The sequence below is a fragment of the Sorex fumeus genome, unplaced genomic scaffold (genome assembly GCF_029834395.1).
Source record: "Sorex fumeus unplaced genomic scaffold, SorFum_2.1 ptg000131l, whole genome shotgun sequence".
Lineage (NCBI taxonomy): Eukaryota > Metazoa > Chordata > Mammalia > Eulipotyphla > Soricidae > Sorex > Sorex fumeus.
The window spans coordinates 15471397-15492005 of NW_026606188.1; the positions used below are offsets into that span (position 1 = coordinate 15471397).

Here is a 20609-nt window from a genome sequence, read left to right on the forward strand (position 1 = left end):
TTACTCCTTTAGGGCCTGGTGGACCACATAGGATGCCTGGTTTTTGGGAGGGGGACAGGGGAAGTCACACCCAGAGATACTCAGGAATTACTCCTGGCTCTGTACTCAGGACTCCTGGCGGGACTTGGGGGACCATATAGGTCCCTTTATGTATTAAAGATTGAATAGTGGAAGTGGGGTGAAATATTGGAATATGGAATGCTGAGGATCAAAAGTGGGTAGGTTGTGTGCAGGACAAATGCCTTATCCCCTGTACTGTCTCTCTGGCCCATAAAGGATGCCTGGGATCAACCCCAGGTTGGCCAGGTGCAAAGCAAACGATCTACCTGCTGTACTTATCACTCTAGGGCCCTTTGTTTCATTTCTAAACAGAAAATTAAGTTTTATATAGTCAAATTGATCAACTAGTCTTTCTATATAATGGCTTTGCTTTTGATGTTTCCTTTGGTCTTTGGTTAAGTTTTCCAATGCACTATTTGAAAATATCAACCCATTATTTTCTTCTAATATTCTGACCCTTAAAGAGCCCCCAATATGCCATCGGGTTACACTAGCACATGACAGGGATGAATGAAGACATTACTGACGCCCGTTTTACCAAATTCATGAACAATGGGATGACAGTGACAGTGACTATTCAATCTTTAATGCATAAAGAGAAAATCGAATATATTACAGTTGGAATTTGTTTTTTGGGTAAGGTGAGTCTGTTGTTTCTTCTCATCTTACTACCTCGTTGCCTGCCTTTTCCACAGATGCTCTGTGAAGTGGAAGAATATAACTGCTTTTAACTGTAAAGCATGTCAGCAACAGACGTGCACACACATTCCTTTTAATAAACAATACGTTTTTCCATGAAGTCGATCCCATCTTGCACCAATTATTTCTAAGAAATATTTTCAATTGCCAGGCCCTATAATTGGATATTAGTTACCCAGTAATTGGGTATTAGCGCCTTTGTATTAATATTGAGAGACACAAAACATCTGCCCAAGCCATGCCCACTCAACAATCTGCTAATTAGCGACCCCGTAATTGGGTACTATGATTTATTAAAGAGCCCCAGCGTAGCTGTCCGAGCCACCTGCCCACGGGACCAAGTGGCCTGTCCCTTTAAAGAGAGGTTCCCTTCTGGAAGCCTGCGAATGAACAGTGCAGAATGCTTCTCCTGGAACCTGGTAGTCCAGGGGGAAGGGACCAGGAGCCCATGGAAGGCTCGGTGAGATCTAGGTGGGGCTGCTGTGCGCAAGGAACCCATGGAGCTGACGAAAATAGGTAGTGGGGAACCCGATGTCCTCGTTTTCAACTCGGGTCTCGATCTGGAATACAGTGGGGTGTCCCGGGTGTTTCGGGGACGTTGGGAACGGCACCCCGCCCCACACCCACTGCGAGCCATCTCCCGGCGCCCGCACGGGGCGGGCAGCTCTGCTGGGCGCCCCCCACGACCCCTCCGCAGGGACCCCGCGGCCTCCAACAGCCTCGCCGGCCTCGGCCCCCGGGAAAGCGGCTGGCCTGGGCCTCGGGGTCCCGCTCCCGTCCCGCCCCTGCCGCCCGTGGCTCGCTACCGCGGCGCAGAGACCAGCAGCCCACCCCAATCCCGCCGCAAAACCCCACAACTGACGGACGCGTCTCCCTGGCAACGCCCCCGCCGGCGCCGGAAGCGGCCGGTCACATGCCCCTGTAAGGCCGGCTCCGCTGACGGACGCGTCTCCCTGGCAATGCCCCCGCCGGCGCCGGAAGCGGCCGGTCACGTGCCGCGTGCCACGGAAGTGCTCGTCGCTTCCGGCTGTCAGGCTCCCGGGACGGCGCTGCCCTGCCGCGATGCACCCGCGCCGGCCCGACGGCTTCGACGGCCTGGGCTACCGGGGCGAGCCGGGCTACGGCGGCGCCTTCGTGGCCAGGCCCTTCGGGAGCGCGTCGGACCTGGGCCACTGGGTGACGCCGCCGCCCGACATCCCGGGGAGCCGCAACCTGCACTGGGCCGACAAGAGCCCGCCGGGCGCGCCCCCGTCCCCGCCACGCGCTCCCCCCGAGCCCGCCCCCGGACACGCGCGCGCGCAGAGCAGCGGTGAGGGCAGGGGAGGGGCTTGGCAGCTGGGGGGGGGAGGAGCACGGCAGCGGCGGGGGGGTAGGGGAGGGGCACGGAACCGGGATGGGGTGGGGAGGGGGCAGGGGCCCTGGACAGGGTCGCAGGGTGCGGGCAGGGGCACGGGACAAGGGCACTGGGCACGGGACAAGGGCACTGGGCACGGCCGCAGGCCAGGAGCTCTGGACAGGGGCACGGGGCAAGGACAGGGGCGCTGGGCTGGGGGGCGTCCCTGGCGGGCCCCCTGTCTCTAGACGCGCAGCGGGAGGCCCACGGCGGGTTCTGGAGGCGCTTACTCTCCGCCCCGGGGTCTGAGTGGGTCCTGCCCAGTCCCAGCTTCCTGGCCGGCCTGGGGCGCAGCGCGACCGCAGGGAGAAGCGGGTGCAGCCTTGGAGGTGCCCGTGCAGGGCAGCAGGCCTGCAGCGTGGTCTGAGCAGCCCCAGCGCTTTCTGCTTTCTAAACGTGTCATGCTGGCGGGCCCCACTTTCCTGAACGCGGAAAACTAGTTTCATTATTTTACTGAATGTTATTTGGGGAGCCATTTGATTTTAATGTTGATGTTTCAACCCAGCAGTACAGTGATATTTGGTTAACTGGGTGGTAGGCTTTCAGTGTCGTCAGATCCTCGGACTAGGCTGGGAGGGGGGTCCAGGAGGATGCCGTGTAAACACTGTTGACTGCTTTCTTTACCGCGCGCTCCCAAAAGAAGTTTTTGAATTAAATATCCCCCAATCATTATTTAGGTTAAATACTGCAGAATGCCCCTCCATTTCCTACACAGCCAGCTTGTTTGACTGAGTCTGATGTAGTCTTGCTCCCGTGGTTACAGTGAGGAGGAGCTGTAGTAGCTGGTGTGGGCTGGGGCGCTGCTGCCCGGCGCCGGTCACAGGCGTTCTGCAAGGAAAGGCAAGTCTGAATGTACACAGTGGCTATAGGAAACTTTCCTAGTATCTCCAAAAACGAGTGGTGTTTTCTGTTAATACCGGGGGCGGCCTGTAGGCTGGAAAGGGCAGCATGGAAAGGACCGCCCTTGACTGGACAGGAGGCTTCTGGCGGGCCCTTGGAGTTTCCATGGCCCCTGGTGTCCCCAGATACGGCCACTCGGCCCTGCCCAGTCTGGGCGGGATAGTGAGCGCCCTGCTGTATTTGCTTATTTTCGTTTTCAAAGAGAGCTCTCTCGTGAAGATGTCTTTATCCTCAGGTCTCTCTACATGTATTTATTTACATGTCTTTGGGCCTCAACCTGCTTCCGCAGCGCAGGGCACACTGCTGGCTCTGCGCCAAGGAGCTGGCAGGCCCCTGGGACCATGTGGGACGCCAGGGATGGAGCCCCTGCTGGCCGGTGCACAGTAAACACCCTGCCCTCTGCATTTCATGAAACCTGCTTGCATTTCTTAAAAACAGATTTAGAGGTAGAGTTGAGAGATAAATGGGGATTTCTACAGACTCCTTGGTTTGTGATATTATAATTTTGAACTTTATGGTTCAGAGAAAATTTTGTTTTTCCATTTTGACATAGATATAGGAAGCTCCTGTTTTAAACTTTTGCAATAATAGCATTTCATCAGCAGTAGCATATACATGCCCAGCTAAGCAGGTACCCAAACTAAAGTGTGGTGAGATAGAGAAGAGGGCCTTGTTTATTTACCCATTTTGGTTGTCCCAAGCATTCTTTCACTATAATTTTGGCTTTTAGTTGGTACTATTCATTTAACAGAAATGTTCTCTTTAAGGTAATAGTAAATGGTTGATTTTACAAAGTGGAAGGTAGTAAGTATTCACTGGAGCTTCCTATTAAAAATGTTTTGTTCATACTCATAAATTAAACACCTGGGCCAGAGCTATAGCTCAGTGGTATAGCACTAGGTGAGACCCTAGGTTAAAAAAATTTCCAACACTGCAATTTAAAAGAAAGAAAAAGCAATAATAATAGACTAGGTGGAGTGCTTGCCTTGCAAACTTCTGACCTGGGTTCTATCCCTGGCGCCCTGGATGGTCCGCCAAGTCCACCAGAGTAATCCCTGAGTGCAGAGCCAGGAGTAAGCCATGGGGGAGGGTAGACCAAAAAATTAAAAAACAGGTGGCCCTGAGATTTAACCACAGTTACTTGATTTGGGCCATACAGTGTTTTAACACTTTTAAAAATAGTAGCAATAGTTTTGAATTAGAAGATTCTATGTAAAAATAAGACTGTCTTTTTGGGAAATATCATACCTTATAACCCCCTCTCCACAGTCTCACAAGTGCCAGTGAACTGCGACCATATGAGTAGTTGTGTCTGTAGATCTACTTACAGCTTTCCACAGTCCAACAGAGGCTTGTTCATAAATCCAAATGACATCCTCCACTTTCAAAAAAACATTGCATTGATTTTGGTGATGTTGGGGGTTGAGCCTGGAGCCTTACAGGTGCAGGGCATGAGGTGTATCATTGAGACACATCCTAGCCTTGGAAGTCATACTGGGTTTGATTTGGGGCTCAGAGGCTCCCCTGGCTACCAGAGCCCAACTATCACTCCCTGTTGCCCTCAGGGCCGAGCAGTGCTGGAATCAAACTCCTGCCTTCTATAAGCAAAGAATGTGCTCAGCACAACTGGTGAGCTGCCTAATTTGGGAAACTAGATTTTGAATGTCATGTTTAGAAAATGTGTTTTAACAGTAAACCTAAATGTTGGTTATGAATGATCTTATTTCTTCTATTTTTAGAACAGTTGAATAGATTTGCTGGATTTGGTATTGGACTTGCCAGGTAAAATTTTATCTAAAATTTTTAACTTAAATTTTAAAACGTAACTTAAAAAGAATCACTACTATTGCTTTTGTTTTATTTGGAGCAGTATATTAAATACTAAAAGTTTCCAAGAAATTATTATTTAAATTCTATGAAATAATTTTAAAGGGATTGTCAGTTCTCATCTTAGCATGTTCATAATAAATTGTCCATTGGTTCTACTTCCTAATACTCAAATTTAGCAAAACTTAAAATATTTAGTGATATATTTAGCAATATGCAGCGGTGTTTAATTTACTATTTTTTTTTACTATTTTTTTTAAATGAACATCTCTGTTCATTTACTATTTTTTTACCATTTTTTTACATGAACATCTCTGTTCCACAAAGGCTTTTATTTCATGCCAGAAAAACTTGGTATCTTTAATCAGAATATTGATTTTGCATAAAGCTTGTGTCACATAACAAAATAACTGTTATAAATACATTTATCAAGAAAAATTGCCTTATTTGCATAATTAAATCTAAATATGTTAAAGACAGAAGCAAAATTTGCATATTAAATGATTTCTTCTGAGTTAATTATTTTAGTCTCACTTTTTGTACTTGCAACTGATGTATTAATACACATAGGTATGTACGGCTATGAGGACCACATTGTAATGAACTAGTTGGAAATATTTTCAAAAGAAATACATGCTACATAAATACTTGTCAATTAAAATGGTCACTAAAATTGCTAAGTTCAGGCTTCTGTTAGAACCAAAAATAGCAGAAAGCTGCTGGTGAAGATGAGATGGTGGTGGCACTGCTGATGGGAGCTTGGCTCACAGGGCTTCCTCTGAGGGAAGTGGAGAGCCACACAGATGTCTAGGAGAGGAATTCTCTATCAGGCACGGCATGATAAAGCTTTATTTATTGATATTGATTTCCTTGCTCATCAGTTTGCAAAAATCATACAGAATTTTGTCATTGGTAGAGGAATTTGGAAGGATGTCAGATATTTTAAAAACAGTTTAGCTCTTAAGAATGAGAAATAAAAACAATGCATTATCACTCAAAATAATTTGTATAATAAACTTGATAAACTGCTTTACTCATTTTACTGTTAATAAAATTCAATTCTTATACAGTCTCTTTACAGAAAATGTACTGGCCCATCCTTGCATTGTTCTACGCCGCCAGTGTCAGGTAAATAGACTTTCTATCACCTTATAATTATTCTAGCCCTGATTTGAAGTGTACAGTTCAGGTTAATGACAGACCTCTATTGTAATCTCTATTCCCATTTGAGTAAAATTTTACAAAAATTTGTATCAGTTCAGAAACTTTTGGGTTTTAAAACCTCCTATTTAAAACATCAATTGGTTTCTTCAAAGAACTTGTGTTATATTTCAGAAATCAAAACTGGAATTAAAAAATATGTTTACTAATTCATAAATAGATACCATTAAATATTAAATAAGAATTTTTATGAAAAATAACTTTTACTTTTGTGCAAATATTTTTAACTTTTGGTATCATAGAAGATAGCTGTATTTTCATGTGTATGATAGTACAGCTGTAGGGCATTTGCCTTGATGTGACCTACCTAGTTTTGATCCTGTCACTCCAGCCCTGAGCACTGCCAGGTATGGCCCAAAACCAGAAAAAAAAAAACAAAAAAAACAACAACAACAAAAAAACCACCACATAAGGTAACTTTTTAAACTGTAACATTAAAATCTCTTGATTTATACTGTATGTTGAGTAGATATATAGTTTAAATCAACAGATTTTAATGTTGTTGTTTAAAAAGTTAAACTTATTTAGTGAATAAGTTTACACGACCTATTCTCTAGAGATCTAATTGATTATATATACCATATGAAAATAGTTAAAATCACCAATCTCATCAAAAAATATTTCAGTTTAAAATCTTGATAGTCAGTGCTGTTTTTCAAAATTCTAATGTTTGCATGTAATCTCAGTTTTATCTTTAGGAAAATAATACTGTAATTTTTTTAATTGTTTAAATCACGAAACTGATTTTGTTGTTTTGTGAAGATGTCCCTCCCAAATGTGAGTGAAGTCCATGGTTAGCTCAGCTGTACAGCTCCATCACACACAGTGCTTTTTCTTGACAGCGGCTTTCTTCTCTCTTTCTCTTTGAGTTTTTAAATGCTTGTTAGATTTTTGGGCTACATCCTGTGGTGCTCAAGGCATACTCCTCGTTCTATTCTCAGGGATTGATCCCAGTAAGACATCAGGGTAGCTAGGGATCAAACCTGGGTCTGTACCTTCCAAGACACGTGCCCTGCCCACAGTACTATCTCTTCAACCCTCCCATCTGCTTTGATCACTGCAACACTATTAATTGGACATAGATGTATGCTTATTAATGGGAAAAATTGTGTAAAATAATTATTATGGAAAGGGACCACGGGCCAGCTGTGTCAGTCAGCTGATGTTAGAATCAGAGCATGTGATACTGCTTGGGTCTGTGGACCTCCTGTAATGCTTGTGGGGGTTGGGACCATTGGGTGCTGGGGATCAAACTAGGGTGAGTCAGCAGGTCAGGGGTAACCCTGTGCTATCTCCTAGTGTTTGTCAGCCTGTCAGGGGCAGCCCTGTGCTATCTCTTAGGGTTCATCAGCCTGTCAGGGGCAACCCTGTTCTACCTTCACGGTTAGTCAGCCTGTCAGATGCAACCCTGTGTTGTCTGCCAGGGTCAGCCAGCCTGTCAGGGGCAACCTTGTACTGTCTGCCAGGGTCTGTCAGCCAGTCAGGGGCAACTCTGTGCTGTCTCCCAAGGTCAGTCAGCCCATCAGGGGCAACCCTGTGCTATTTTCTAGGGTCAGTCAGTTTGTCAGGAGCAACCCTGTGCAATCTCTTAAGGTCCGTCAGCCTGTCAGGGGCAACTCTGTGCTGCCTGAGTCTCCCAGGGTCAGTCAGCATGTCAGGGACAACCCTAGGGTCCGTCAGCATGTGAGGGGGTAACCCTGTGCTATCTCTCAGGGTCTGTCAGCTCAGGGTCAGTTAGCATGTCAGGGGAAACCCTGTGCTGTCTGCCAGAGCCAGTCAGCCTGTCAGGGGCAACTCTGTGCTATCGCTTAAGGTCCATCAGCCTATCAGGGGCAGCCTTGTTCTGTCTCTCAGGTCCGTCAGCCTGTCAGGGGCAACTCTGTGCTGCCTGACTCTCCCAGGGTCAGTCAGCATGTCAGGGATGACCTTGTGTTATCTCCTAGGGTCCGTCAGCATGTGAGGGGCAATCCTGTGCTGTCTCAGAGTCTGTTAACTCAGGGTCAGTCATCCTGTCAGGGGCAACTCGGCTATTTCATAAGGTCAGTCAACATGTCAGGGGTAACCCTGTGCTATCGCCCAGGATCTGACAGAATATCAGGGTAAACTTGTGCTGTCTTCCAGGGTCACTCAGCATGTTAGGGGTAACCCTGTGCTATCTTCCAGGCTGCGCTAACTTCCAGGCTTCAAAATGTGCAATTTTCAAAAACAGGCTAGTGCCAGTACCTTGTGTCATGATAAGGAGTAAACAGTTTTATCCATTATTACTTTTCACTATTGAAAATATCTGTACAAATATACATAAACATCACTCTGAAAATACCTCCCACCCATTTTATTGAGGCACTATGATTTATAATACTGCTGGTGAGAGTTTCATGAACACAGTGTTTTAACATCACACCCAGCAGGAGTGTCTGCTTCCCTCACCATTGTCAAAGGAATTCCTCCCACCTCGGCCAGCTCCTGGTATGCTCTGTTCTGTGGACCAGTTTCAGGTTCTGTTGCCTCTGGCCATTTGTTGATGCCTTCATATTTTTATGTCTGTACCTGTCCCTGTAAAGCTCGCTTCTGTCCAGGCTGTCCCACAGAGCGCTAAACTGCGTTTCATCATTCTTACAGCCGTTGTATCTGGACACCACAGTTTCTTTATGCATTCCTCTCCTCTGGGGCATTTGGGCTGTTTCCAGTTCTTGGATATTGTGAGTAGTGTTGCGATGAACATAGCAGCACAAATGTACTTTAGAAGTAGTTTTTTTATACTTTTAGAAATACCCTAAAAGGGGAATTAGACCACACTATGGTAGAAATGTGTAATTTCGCTTCTCTGAAAACCGAATGAGAAAAGATACAAATAAGTTAATCTGCTTATGCTTAATACCAAAAATAGGCATTTGTCTAGAAAGAGAGATGGCTATTTAAATAGCTTAGACTTATATTTACTAAAACTAACAATAATACATTATGATCCAATATGTATATGAACATTTTTACATATTTGTTTACTTGGCTTTTTTTTTTAACACACCTGGTAATGTTCGGGGGTTACTCCCAGCTCTGCACTCAGAAATCATTCCTGATGGTGCTTGGGAGACCAGGTGGGATGCCGAGGATTGAACCCTGGTTGGCTTCATGCAAGGCAAACGCCCTTCCCACTGTACTATTGCTCAGGCGAGAGTTTTTTTTTTTAAGTTTTATGAAATGATACCCAAGTATTTGTAGTATGTTCTGATAGTTTTTATTTCATTCAGTACTGGTTTTGATTCTCATATCTGATTTAAATTACCCTGTCCTCCGCCCCTCTCGGAGAGCCCAGCAAGCTACCAAAAGTATCTTGCCCACACAGCAAAGCCTGGCAAGCTACTTGTGGCATATTCGATATGCCAAACACAGTAACAACAAGTCTCACTATGGACTCGTTACTGGACCCGCTCGAGCAAATCAGTGAACAATGAGAGGACTATGCCACAGTGCTACAGTGCTACAGTGCCAGTTCATGATAACTCATAGTTTGAAAGATCCATACTCTTAGGAGATAAAAAATCTTCTATGGGAGGAATTCTTCTTGACTCTCATACGTTAAATGGCATGAGTATTTTGCCACAATAAATACAAGTCTAATGTTTAATATGAGTAAACAGCACATCTTTGTTGCATTGTCCACACTTCTATGTATATTATATATTTTTTAGAGGTATATTTTATTTCACGGGCACGGTCCTCCCGTTGTTCATCGATTTGCTCGAGCGGGCCCAGTAACATCTTCATCATGAGACTTGTTGTTACTGTGTTTGGCATATCAAATACAACACGGGTAGCTTGCCAGGCTCTGCCATGCGGGTGAGATACTCTCGGTAGCTTGCCGGGCTCTCCGAGAGGGGCGGAGGAATCGAACTCGGGTCGGCCATGTTGGCCGCTTGTAAGGCAAACGCCCTACCGCTGTGCTATCGCTCCAGCCCGAGGTATATTTAATGCCATACTTTCAGATTTTTTTTTTTAATAAAATGTTTAAGAGTAAGGACTGGAGCAATAGTACAGTGGTAGGGCATTTGCCTTGCACGCGGCTGACCTGGGTTCAATCCCCCACATCCCACATGGTCCCCTGAACACCTTCAGGAGTGATCCCTGAGTGCAGAGCCAGGAGTGACCCCTGAGCATCGCCAGATGTGATTCAAAAAGAAAAAAATAAATAAAATAAGAGTAAATTCACTCATTTGTAATTTATGTTGAAATTTGAATTGAATTTTTGATTTTTGTTTATCCTTTGGCTCTAGTGTTTGTTTTTATGACTTTGTTATGTTTTGGGAAAAAATGGAAGAAAATAATCATTTAATATTTTTTTTACAGGTTAATTACCATGCTCGATATTATCACCTCACTCCATTTACAGTCATAAATATTATGTACAGCTTCAACAAAACTCAGGTAAGATTTTGTTCATAGATTCTATTGAAGATACATTTAAGTGCCATTTGGTGTTAGTAATAAGTAATAACAATTCTGTTTGATAAAAATTCTAAATTCTTGTACAAAAACTAAAAGCATGGTAATGATCTCTTTGATCTTCTAAAATCATTAGTGAATTTTTACCTTTGCCAAGATAATGAAATACTAGATGTATTTAATGAGTATTATCACAATAACTGCAGCACTCATCTTGACCTAACTTTAGCTCCACGCCGCCCCGCCCCAAATATTGAAATTGCAATGGAACAGTGCTTTTTGTTACTGTGTTTGGCATGTCGAATACATCACTGGTAGCTTGCCAGGCTTGCCGTGCAGGCGAGATACTCTCAGTAGCTTGCTGGGCTCTCCAAGAAGGGCAGAGAAATTGAACTCGGGTAGACCGGGTCAGCCGTGCGCAAGGCAAATGCCCTACTGGCTGTGTTATCGCTCCAGCTCAAGGTGTAAGAAGGAGGAAAACTCCAGATCTGCCTCCTTGCTCAGGCCAGCCTATCAGCAAGCCAGTGAGCACTGTGCTGGTCTGCAGTGGGAGAAGGTGGGAGAATGCTGATAGAAGGGTATTGTGGGAATATATCAGTAAATATTCATATCATGTTTTATTAAGATATTTGTGTATCCTAATTAGGCATTAAAAGAAATGACATTGAATTGTGTTCACTTTAGGGACCACGAGCCCTGTGGAAAGGAATGGGAAGTACATTTATTGTCCAGGGGGTCACACTTGGAGCAGAGGGACTAATCAGTGAATTCACACCTTTGCCAAGGTATTTTTTTTTCCTGTTTTCTCATAAGTAAAGTAAGTAAAGTAAGTAAAGGCCCTCCCGTTGATCATCGATTTGCTCGAGCGGGCCCAGTAACGTCTCCATTGGAGACTTTGTTGTTACTGTGTCTGGCATATCGATTACGTCACGGGGAGCTTGCCAGGCTCTGCCGTGCGGGCGAGATACTCTCGGTAGCTTGCCAGGCAATCCAAGAGGGGCGGAGGAATCAAACTCAGGTCGACCATGTTGGCCACTTGTAAGGCAAACGCCCTACCACTGTGCTATCGCGCCAGCCCTAAATCGTGCTCCACATTGTTTTCTCATATTTAGCTTAAATCTGCTTCACACTGTAAGTTTTTTTCATGTATTTTGTGTCTTGGGACCCGGTGCTGGCTCAGTAGTAGAGCACCTGCTTTGCAGGCCTGAGGCGGGAGTTCACTCACAACTAACATGCTCTTATCTAAGAGCCCAGCAGCATGGCCATCTGTGACCCATGGCACCAAACAGTTCGTGGCCATCATGTATACTGCAGCCATGTGTGAGCACCATGACTGTGCCCTGCAGAAAGACTGCCCTCTTGGTGCCTAGTGTGTCCTAGACAGTCAGAGTGTCCTGTTGGCGCCTAGTGTGTTCTACACAGTCAGAGTGCCCTGTTGGCCCCTAGTGTCTCCTAGACAGTCAGAGTGTACTGTTGACTCCTAGTGTGTCCTAGACAGTCAGAATGTCCTGTTGGTGCCTAGTATGTCCTAGACAGAGTGCCCTGTTGTAACCTAGTTTGTCCTAGACAGTCAGTGCTTTGTTGGTGCCTAGAGTGTCCTAGATAGTCAGAGTGTCTTGTTGGCGCCTAGTGTGTCGTAGACAGAGTGTCCTGTTGGCCCTTAGTGTGTCCTAGACAAAGTGCTCTTTTGGCGCCTAGTGTGTCCTAGACAGAGTGTCCTGTTGGTGCCTAGTGTGCCCTAGACAGAGTGCCCTGTTGGCACCCAGTGTGTCCTAGACTGTCATTGTGCTCTGTTGGTGCCTAGTGTGTCCCAGACAGTCAGAGTACTGTCAGAGTGCTCTGTTGGGCTGAGCATCCTGCCATCACCACAGCCAGCTGTAGCAGAAAGGGGGGAGGGGAGCTATTTTCTGGGTTCTCAAATTTAGCCTGAAATAAAGAAGAGAAGAAATGGAGGAAAAACTTAGTTTTTTTTTTATTAAATTATTTATTTACTTTTTATTTCAAATACCAATCCCTCCACCAGTGCCCTTTTCCCACCACCACGGATCCCAGTATCCCTCCCTCCATAACCCCCATCCCACCCTGTCCCTGTGGAAGGGCATTTCCCTCTGTTCTCTCTCTCCTTTTGAGTGTTGTGGTTTGCAAAAGAGTTAAGCCTGATTTTCAGGGAGAAACGTTGGATGATTTACTTTCCATTGATCGCTTTATATATATAAGGAGATGTCGGAAAGGTTTGGAAAAATTGTCCTGGTTCCCGCATGCCCGAGCTATGCTTGTAGAAACTCATGGTCACTAGGGTTCCATCTGGAGAAGGCGGGATGCAGCACCTACCCCGTCTGGGACCTCCCGGTGAGATCGGCTCTGTTTGGGACCTGGAGCATTCTCCAAGAGCTGTGGTGCCCACCAGCGGTGTGCTGTAAAGATGGCGCTGGGGGGCAGGTTATGGGCGTGACTTCCGGAATCAGAGGTTGCCTGGGAGCCCGGGCAGGCTCCATTGCAGTTTGGAGGAAATGTCCTGGTTCCCGCGTGCCTGAGCTATGCTTGTAGAAACTCATGGTCACCGGGGTTCCATCTGGAGAAGGCAGGATGCGGCACCTACCCCATCTGGGACCTCCCTGTGAGATCGGCTCTGTTTGGGACCTGGAGCATTCTCCGGGAGCTGTGGTGCCCTCCAGCATTGTTCTTTGTTGCTGTGTGCTGTCAGGAAAAACTTAATTTTATTTAAGTTGAATGCTTCTAAAAAATTTGCCTTGCATGCGGCCAACACGAGTTCGATTCCCAGCATCCCATATGGTCCCCTATGCAGGCAAGATACTCTCGGTAGCTTGCCGGGCTCTCCAAGCGGGGCATAGAAATCAAACTCGGGTCGGCTGGGTCAGCTTTATGCAAGGCAAACGCCCTACCAGCTGTGCTATCGCTCCAGCTCAAAGTGTAAGAAGGAGGAAAACTCCAGATCTGCCTCCTTGCTCAGGCCAGCCTGTCGGCAGGCCAGTGAACACTGTGCTGGTCTGCAGTGGGAGAATGCCGATAGAAGGTATTGTGGAAATATATTGGTAAATATTCACTGTCATGTTTTATTAAGATCTTTGTGTATCCTAATTAGGCATTAAGAGAAAGGACATTTTTTTTATTCCTCCGTTATTGTCAGGCATTAGCTAAGATACAGATAGGAGTATGTAAGTCCTGCTCTTAAGGAGCTGTTTGATGAATACATATAATCAAGTTATTGTACACTTTGATTGTGCAATAATTAAACTTATTTCTGAGCCCCCAGGAATCTTTGCCTGGACTTATTAGCAAGGATTTTAAAAATATCTGGAACTAAGTGTCAAGGAGATAGTATAATAGGTATGGTGTTTTTCTTGCATACATTTGACCCATTTTGATTCCTGACCCCAAGCCCCAGCAAGAGTGATCTCTGAGTAGTCAGGAACAAGCCCTAAGTACCACCAGCTGTTACCCCAGAACAAATCTGGAACTTGAGCTAAATTTGTATTGTGAATAGGAGTGTACTTGGCAGATCAATATTGTAGTGAAGGACAGTGTGGCCAGTTCATGGAGGGGAACAGGTCTGGATAGTCACCATCTTCTGCTTTGAATAGCAGATGCATAGGACTAGGAGCGTCAACAGAGGCATGGTTTAGCCTTTGTAGGACTTTTATTCTCTTAGAAGTTGGGGTCTAAAGTGTTTTTGGTTCTATTTTCTTTTAAACATTTGACCGTTTTGTGTAGGCTGTATTCAAGTAGCAGTTGTAAAAGGGAACTGGTAGAAATCTACTGGTACAAATCTACAAATAGATTTGTAGATCATTTTTGCAGTAATCTAGGGCAGACTAAAAGTTCTAAACTCAATAGAACAGAAAAAATGACTGGGATAGACATTCTGAGGGAATGCCAGTGGTGCTGAAGAATGGGGAGGTATGGGGCTGGAGCGATAGCACAGCGGGTAGGGCATTTGCCTTGCATGCAGCCGACCCAGGTTTAATTCCCAGCATCCCATATGGTCCCCTGAGCACCGCCAGGAGTGATTCCTGAGTGCAGAGTCAGGAGTAACCCCTGTGCAACGCCAGGTGTGGTCCAAAAAGAAAAAAAAAAGAATGGGGAGGTATGAGAAAGTGAATTTTATGCCGTAACTGCAATTTCTAGATTGTAAGCAGTTTGAAAATTCATGGAGAATAATTTGAGTGGAATAAAGATAAGATTTGAACTTCGAGTAGTTAAGTTTGATTCTCTTGCAAGATTCTCTAGAGGAACGTGTTTATCACGATTAGAATCATGAGTCAAACAGTTGCTGAGAATTCACTGGCATAGCTTTGAAATCTTGAGCTAAAAGTAGCCATGGGAGCATTAGACAACTGAATTCTATAAAGAGAAAAGTGTGCATTGAGTGACATAAAGTGGACTAAAAACAAAATCCTGGGTGACGTTGATCATACTTATGTATCAGGATTAAGGGACTAGAGAAGAGAGGGATTAGGCATATGAGCCACTCACAGAACAGGCTGAAAATAGAAGATAGAGGAAAAATAGGGCCCCAGACAAGGAGGTATGGAAATCAAGAAAATGCTTTCAGAGTCTCTGTTCCCTCTGAAGCAGAATAAGGTCATTGGGTGAAAGAAAGATGAGCACTGAGGCTGAAGTAGAAAAGCTTGAGAAGATAAATCTTTGAGACAGTAGCACCTCAACATAAAGAAATGGGGCTTTGCAGGACTATATGAAAGGAATTTTGGAAATTACAGATTTGTTTATTGTTGGCAGGACTTTATTTTTGTGTCAGCACTGTATCCCAGGAATAATGGTAAAGGCATCGAATGACTTATAATTCCAAAGTTTTCATTTGGAGGGGTTAATTTTCGGCATTGATAATGAGTTGTAAACATGTTGAAGTTATGGGCACTCTTTTGTTAATCTTGGGATTCAGTCTGTACAGGAAATGAAAGCGAGAGAGGCTGATAGCAAAAGTCTTGCTAACATTATCACTTTCTTAGTAGAAATTAGATCCTAGGGAGCTGGAGAGATAGCACAGTGGGTAGGGCATTTGCCTTGCACGTGGCCAACCCGGGTTCGATTCCCAGCATCCCATATGGTCCCCTGAGCACCGCCAGGAGTAACTCCTGAGTGAAGAGCCAGGAGTAACCCCTGTGCATCGCCAGGTGTGACCCAAAAAGCAAAAAAAAAAAAAAGAAAGAAAAATTAGATCCAAAAGTACCTTTTAAAGAAGCTTTATGAATATGGAAATGAAGCATTTGACGAACTAGTAGTTTTCTAGAAGATTCCTCTTAAACATTTCAGTTTGTCCTTGGTTAACTTACTTTGGTTTGGGGGCCAGCCAAACAATGCCCCTGGTTTGGATAGTGCTCAGGGTTCCATATGGGGTGCTGAGATTGAATGGAGGTTGGCCAAGTGCCAGGCAAGCTACCCACTGTATTATCTCTATGGCCCCAGACTTTATAGATCGCAGGCTATGACCAAAAGTTTGTATTTTATATTCTTGGTATTTTCCAGCAAATGCAAAGTTCTCCAAAAATTTTGCAAAATTCTAGAATTTCAGCATTGCAAAGCACAGAGAATTCTGTATTTGCATTCAAAACAAATCCTGACTATATTACTTTTTAGTTCACTTTAGACAGAGAATGCTCTTTCTAAAGCACATTTACGACTTATCTTCAGGTTTAAGGCAGAAAAAAGAATGGAAAGGCACAGAAATTCATTAAACTTTGTTGTATTTTTTGCTCTGAGTCATAGGGATAAAGACATAAATAAATGGTTGACTTTCTTATATTCTACTTAGATAATTTGGGGGATAAGTCCCACTCATTATTTAACATATTTTGCTTGCTTATTTCCTGAATATCTACTGTATACCACATCATCTGCTCATCATCAGCATGCAGTGAGAAGAATCATTCTTCTGCCCTGGAAAAACTCTACACTCGGTTCTAAGGCAGTGTTGGGAAGGGGCTAAGGAGACACTAAAGTGGTGGGGCTCTTCTATGCATTGGCTGACAGGCTCATCCCTGGACACCCCCTGACCCCAAGCAGGACCGGGTGCAGAGCCAGAAGGAAGCCCTGGCACCCGCAAAAGAATCAAATGTACTAGACAAATACTGACTAAAATTCATTTCATTTCATTTCATCATCCTGTTATTCATCGATTGCCTCGAGCAGGCCCCAGTAACGTCTCTTTCATCCTAGCCCAGGGATTATATTCAAGGCTCTTTAGGAGAATGAGACCCATCATTGTTACTGGTATTTGGCATATTTGGTACGCCACGGGGAGTTTGCCAGACTCTGCCCTGTGGGCAGGCTACATTCGATAGCCTGCAAGTTTGTCCAAAGTAGGAATGAGATAATAAGATGTCATAAAAAGATGTCCTGATAAAATGTCACGCGGTTCCGGGAGCTGGATTTTATAGTCTCTGAGTCTTGGCCGTTGATGGGATTACACGGCGCCAGGGGGCCAGGTGGTGGGTGTGACCCCCGCCTACTGGAATTTGGAGGATCTGGGTGGAGGATGCTCGACTCCAATCCGAGTAGGCTTGGAGATCTCGGCCCCGGAACCCACGTGGCTTTGTCCCTCTGCCAGTACCTTCATGTGTGCGGAGAGTGGTCTCAGCATGGTGGTGGCTGGTCCACTGACTAAAATAATCTCACTAAAAGAGAAACAATCACAAATTGAGCTTTTCTGAGTGAAAAACTGTGATTCTGGAGAGTATCAAGGGGACATCATTTCCAGTAAAGGGTGACTGAAGCAAGGTCTACATGGTGATAGAGTTATAGAGAGGAGTTAGAGTGAAGATGGTACCTGTGTGCCTGGAGGGAGAGTGGACACCCAGTAGCCCAGAGCAGGCCCAGCTGCTGATGGTCAGAGCTTCATGGAGACCGGTGTGAGACTAACGAGAAAAAGGGGAGAGCCAGCCGGTGCACATCCTTTCAGGCAACTTTAAAGGCTAACAGCGGGACTCAACATAGCATCAGAGTGACACTTTTGATGGAGAAAGGGCTTGTGCCACACCCTGAGACTTTGGGGTAGGCTTTTTCTTTCACTTGAAATGGTAGTAGGCCATTGGTGGAGAATTGGGTATTTTGATGTTGGTGAGTTGTCATAACCGTATGTAAAGATCCTGAACACTAATTCTGCCGTCAGTATGTTGCCTGATAATAAAAATAATAAAAATAATTTTGGCATATACTGTAAGAAAAGATGAAATTTTTCAGTTTGCTGCAATTTTGAGTGACCTGGAGGATACCAAGTTAAGTGAAATAAGTCAAAGATCAAAACAAATACAGGAAGATCTCCCTGTCTGGAATATACAGGAATGAAACAAGGAAAGTGATATAGGAAAATAGGTGGAGGACCTTGAATACTTTGGTGTGGTGAGATGCAATAATCATTTGTGGGGGGGCCCTCAGCAGTGCTCAGGGCTCCTTGCTTCTTGGTGCTCAGGGATCACTCCCAGCATTGCTGGGGGAGTGGGGGAGTGAGGGGGGGGGGGGGGGTTAGAAATCTTTGTGCCAGGGATTGGCCCTGGACCTGGACCTCCTGCATGCAGACCATGTGTTCAAGCCTGCAGATGTGCTTATCAAGTTCAGGTTCACATTTTAAAGGATCATTGTCATGGGAGATGAGAAGAATTGCAGCAGATCAAGATGAATGAGAGTGTAATTGTTCATAAGCTGCAGTATTGTTCTAGGTAGGAAAGAATCATAGCTTGGACCAAGAGCACTTAGTCATCCAGTTTGAGATGGTTTTCAGTAGGCACCTCTGAAAGCACCTTGCATACAGTCGATGGAGTTATTGCATGTTCCTAAACTGGCATCGGCTGTCTTCAAGGATTTTGACTTGTGAACCATTTGTCAGATAAAGTCAGCACCGTAAGCTGCATGCAACACTTGGGGCCATAGTCCCCTCTCTGGGCCCCCAGGATATTCCAGAGAGTCAACAGGTGGAAATCATATCCATGGAGGGTCAGCCATAGGATGGGGGCTTTGGAAGGAAGCAAGTTACAGGTGCTCACAGTGGGAAGGGCTGAGAAACGGCTGCAGACTTTTTTTTCCCCTCTAACTTCTTAGGGCAGGTGGAGCTTTCTTGTGGAAAACCGGGTTGGAACAAGACAGTGGACACCCACAGTGGCTCTGAGAAGCAGCTTCTGAGGAGTCTGTGCTGTGGACCCTCTTGGCCTGAACTTCCTTATTGCATAATAGCCATTGGTAGAACCTGTGATTTACTAATACTTAGATTTTTTTTGAATTTTTATTAGTGAAACACCATGAGGTACAGTTGTAGACTTTACAAATTTTTGTGCTTGGATTTCAGTTATACAATGATCGAGTACCCATCCCTCCACCAGTGCCCATTCTCCACCCCCACCAATCCCAGTATCCCTCCCACCCCCTATCCCCCGGTCACATTGGAAAATTTTAAGAGGATTGTGTCTATTGAGGCTTTAAGCTAGTAGTTTCTAAGTACCATTAAAAAAATAGATACAAACACATTTTAAATCTAGGGGGGAAGTACCATTCAGAATCATTCTCTTGTCATGCTTTTCTTTCTCTACCACTCAGATCCCTTCCCACACCAGGAGGAATGAGTTAGAATTGTTGCTCCAGCCAGAAGTGCCCTTTGACTTTATGTGGCATTTCTCATGTCATTAACATAAGGAGCAGTTGTCTGAATCATTCGCTTTTGTTTTTGTTTTTTTGTTTTTGTTTGTTTTTTAGCACTGGGAGGGGGTGGGGCATATATAGCTGTGCTTAGGGCTTGTCCCTGGTCTCTGCTCAGGGATGAACCCTTGAGATTGATCCAGGAGACCATGTCTGAAACCTGGATCGACCTAGGGTTGCTGCATGCAGAGCACTCCCCATCCTCTACTGCCTCTCTGGCCCTTATAGACCTCCTGGGGCTTAATTTTGATTTAATTTTACTCTTCTCACATCTGTAGCTATGCCAAAATAAATACTGTTAGTTTTCTACCTATGATGAGTTGTTCCTAATGACTCTAGAGTTCATTAACTTAAAAAATATTGCATTTTAAATACCGCAGTCTTTCTCTAATAATTTCTTCTCTGATTAACAGTTACTATGTAAGGAACACCAGAGAAATCTGAGACTAGAGAAGAAGTATCACAAGCTTGATTTTTGGACAAGGTCCTATTGGGAACTTGGCGATACAGAAGGTTGACTATCTAGAGAAGTCTAAGCTGGAGATAGATTTTTAAAATTTTTTTTTTTATTGAATCACCATGAGATATAGTTATAAGCTTTCATGTTTGAGTTATAGTCACACAATGTTCAAACACCCATCCCTCCATCAGTGCACATTCCCCACCATCAATATACCCAGTATACACCCCCCCACCCCCACTTTCTCACCCACCCCCTGCCTCCATGGCAGAGAGTATTCCCCATACTCTCTCTCTACTTTTGGGCGTAATGGTTTGCAATACAGATACTGAGAGGTTATCATGTTTGGTCTTTTATCTTCCATCCCGACCGATCCCTCCAGCCATCATTTTCTTAGTGATCCCTTCTCTGTTCCTTCTGCCTTCTCCCCTCCGCTCATGAGGCAGGCTTCCAACTATGGAGTAATATTCCTGGCCCTTGTGTCTACTGTCCTTGGGTGTCAGTCTCATGTTATTTTATACTCCACAAATGAGTGCAGTCTTTCTATGTCTGTCCCTCTCTTTCTGACTCATTTTGCTTAGCATGATACTCGCTGGAGATAGATTTGAGAAGTGTTGAGGTTATCTTTCAGAGCGAGGACGTTTAGGAAAGGGGTATAGCATTGAGAGTTAGAAGTGAGCCTAAGACTTTAGGAACTTCCTGCAAAGGAATCCAAGAAGAGACCGAAAGGGGGAGATAAGACCAGCAGAGTGGAGTACCGGGCCGTTGGCAGGAGACTGCAGTGAGTGGAGAGCCATGTTGGGCTGCCGATGCAGCAAGGAGAGCATGACTCGTGCACTTTCAGAGGACCAGTGGGCATGGAGGGCACAGAGACCTTGGCAAAAACCATGTCATACAGTAATGGGCAGGATGCCAGTTTGGAGTGGGTTCAGAAGTGAGGGAGAA

At 45.0% G+C, this 20609-nt stretch overlaps 1 protein-coding gene across 1 annotated transcript in view; it reads left to right on the forward strand.

Annotated features, from left to right (window-relative positions):
• Positions 1–1770: 1770 nt before the first annotated feature.
• Positions 1771–20609, forward strand: part of SLC25A46 (solute carrier family 25 member 46) — a 28148-nt gene continuing 9309 nt past the window's right edge. Inside the window, exons 1-5 of the mRNA XM_056139115.1 lie at positions 1771–2068; positions 4792–4834; positions 5950–6007; positions 10445–10522; positions 11225–11325. Of these exons, the coding sequence (XP_055995090.1) occupies positions 1822–2068; positions 4792–4834; positions 5950–6007; positions 10445–10522; positions 11225–11325 (527 nt within the window). The 5' untranslated portion in view covers positions 1771–1821. The remainder of the gene's footprint in view (positions 2069–4791; positions 4835–5949; positions 6008–10444; positions 10523–11224; positions 11326–20609) is intronic.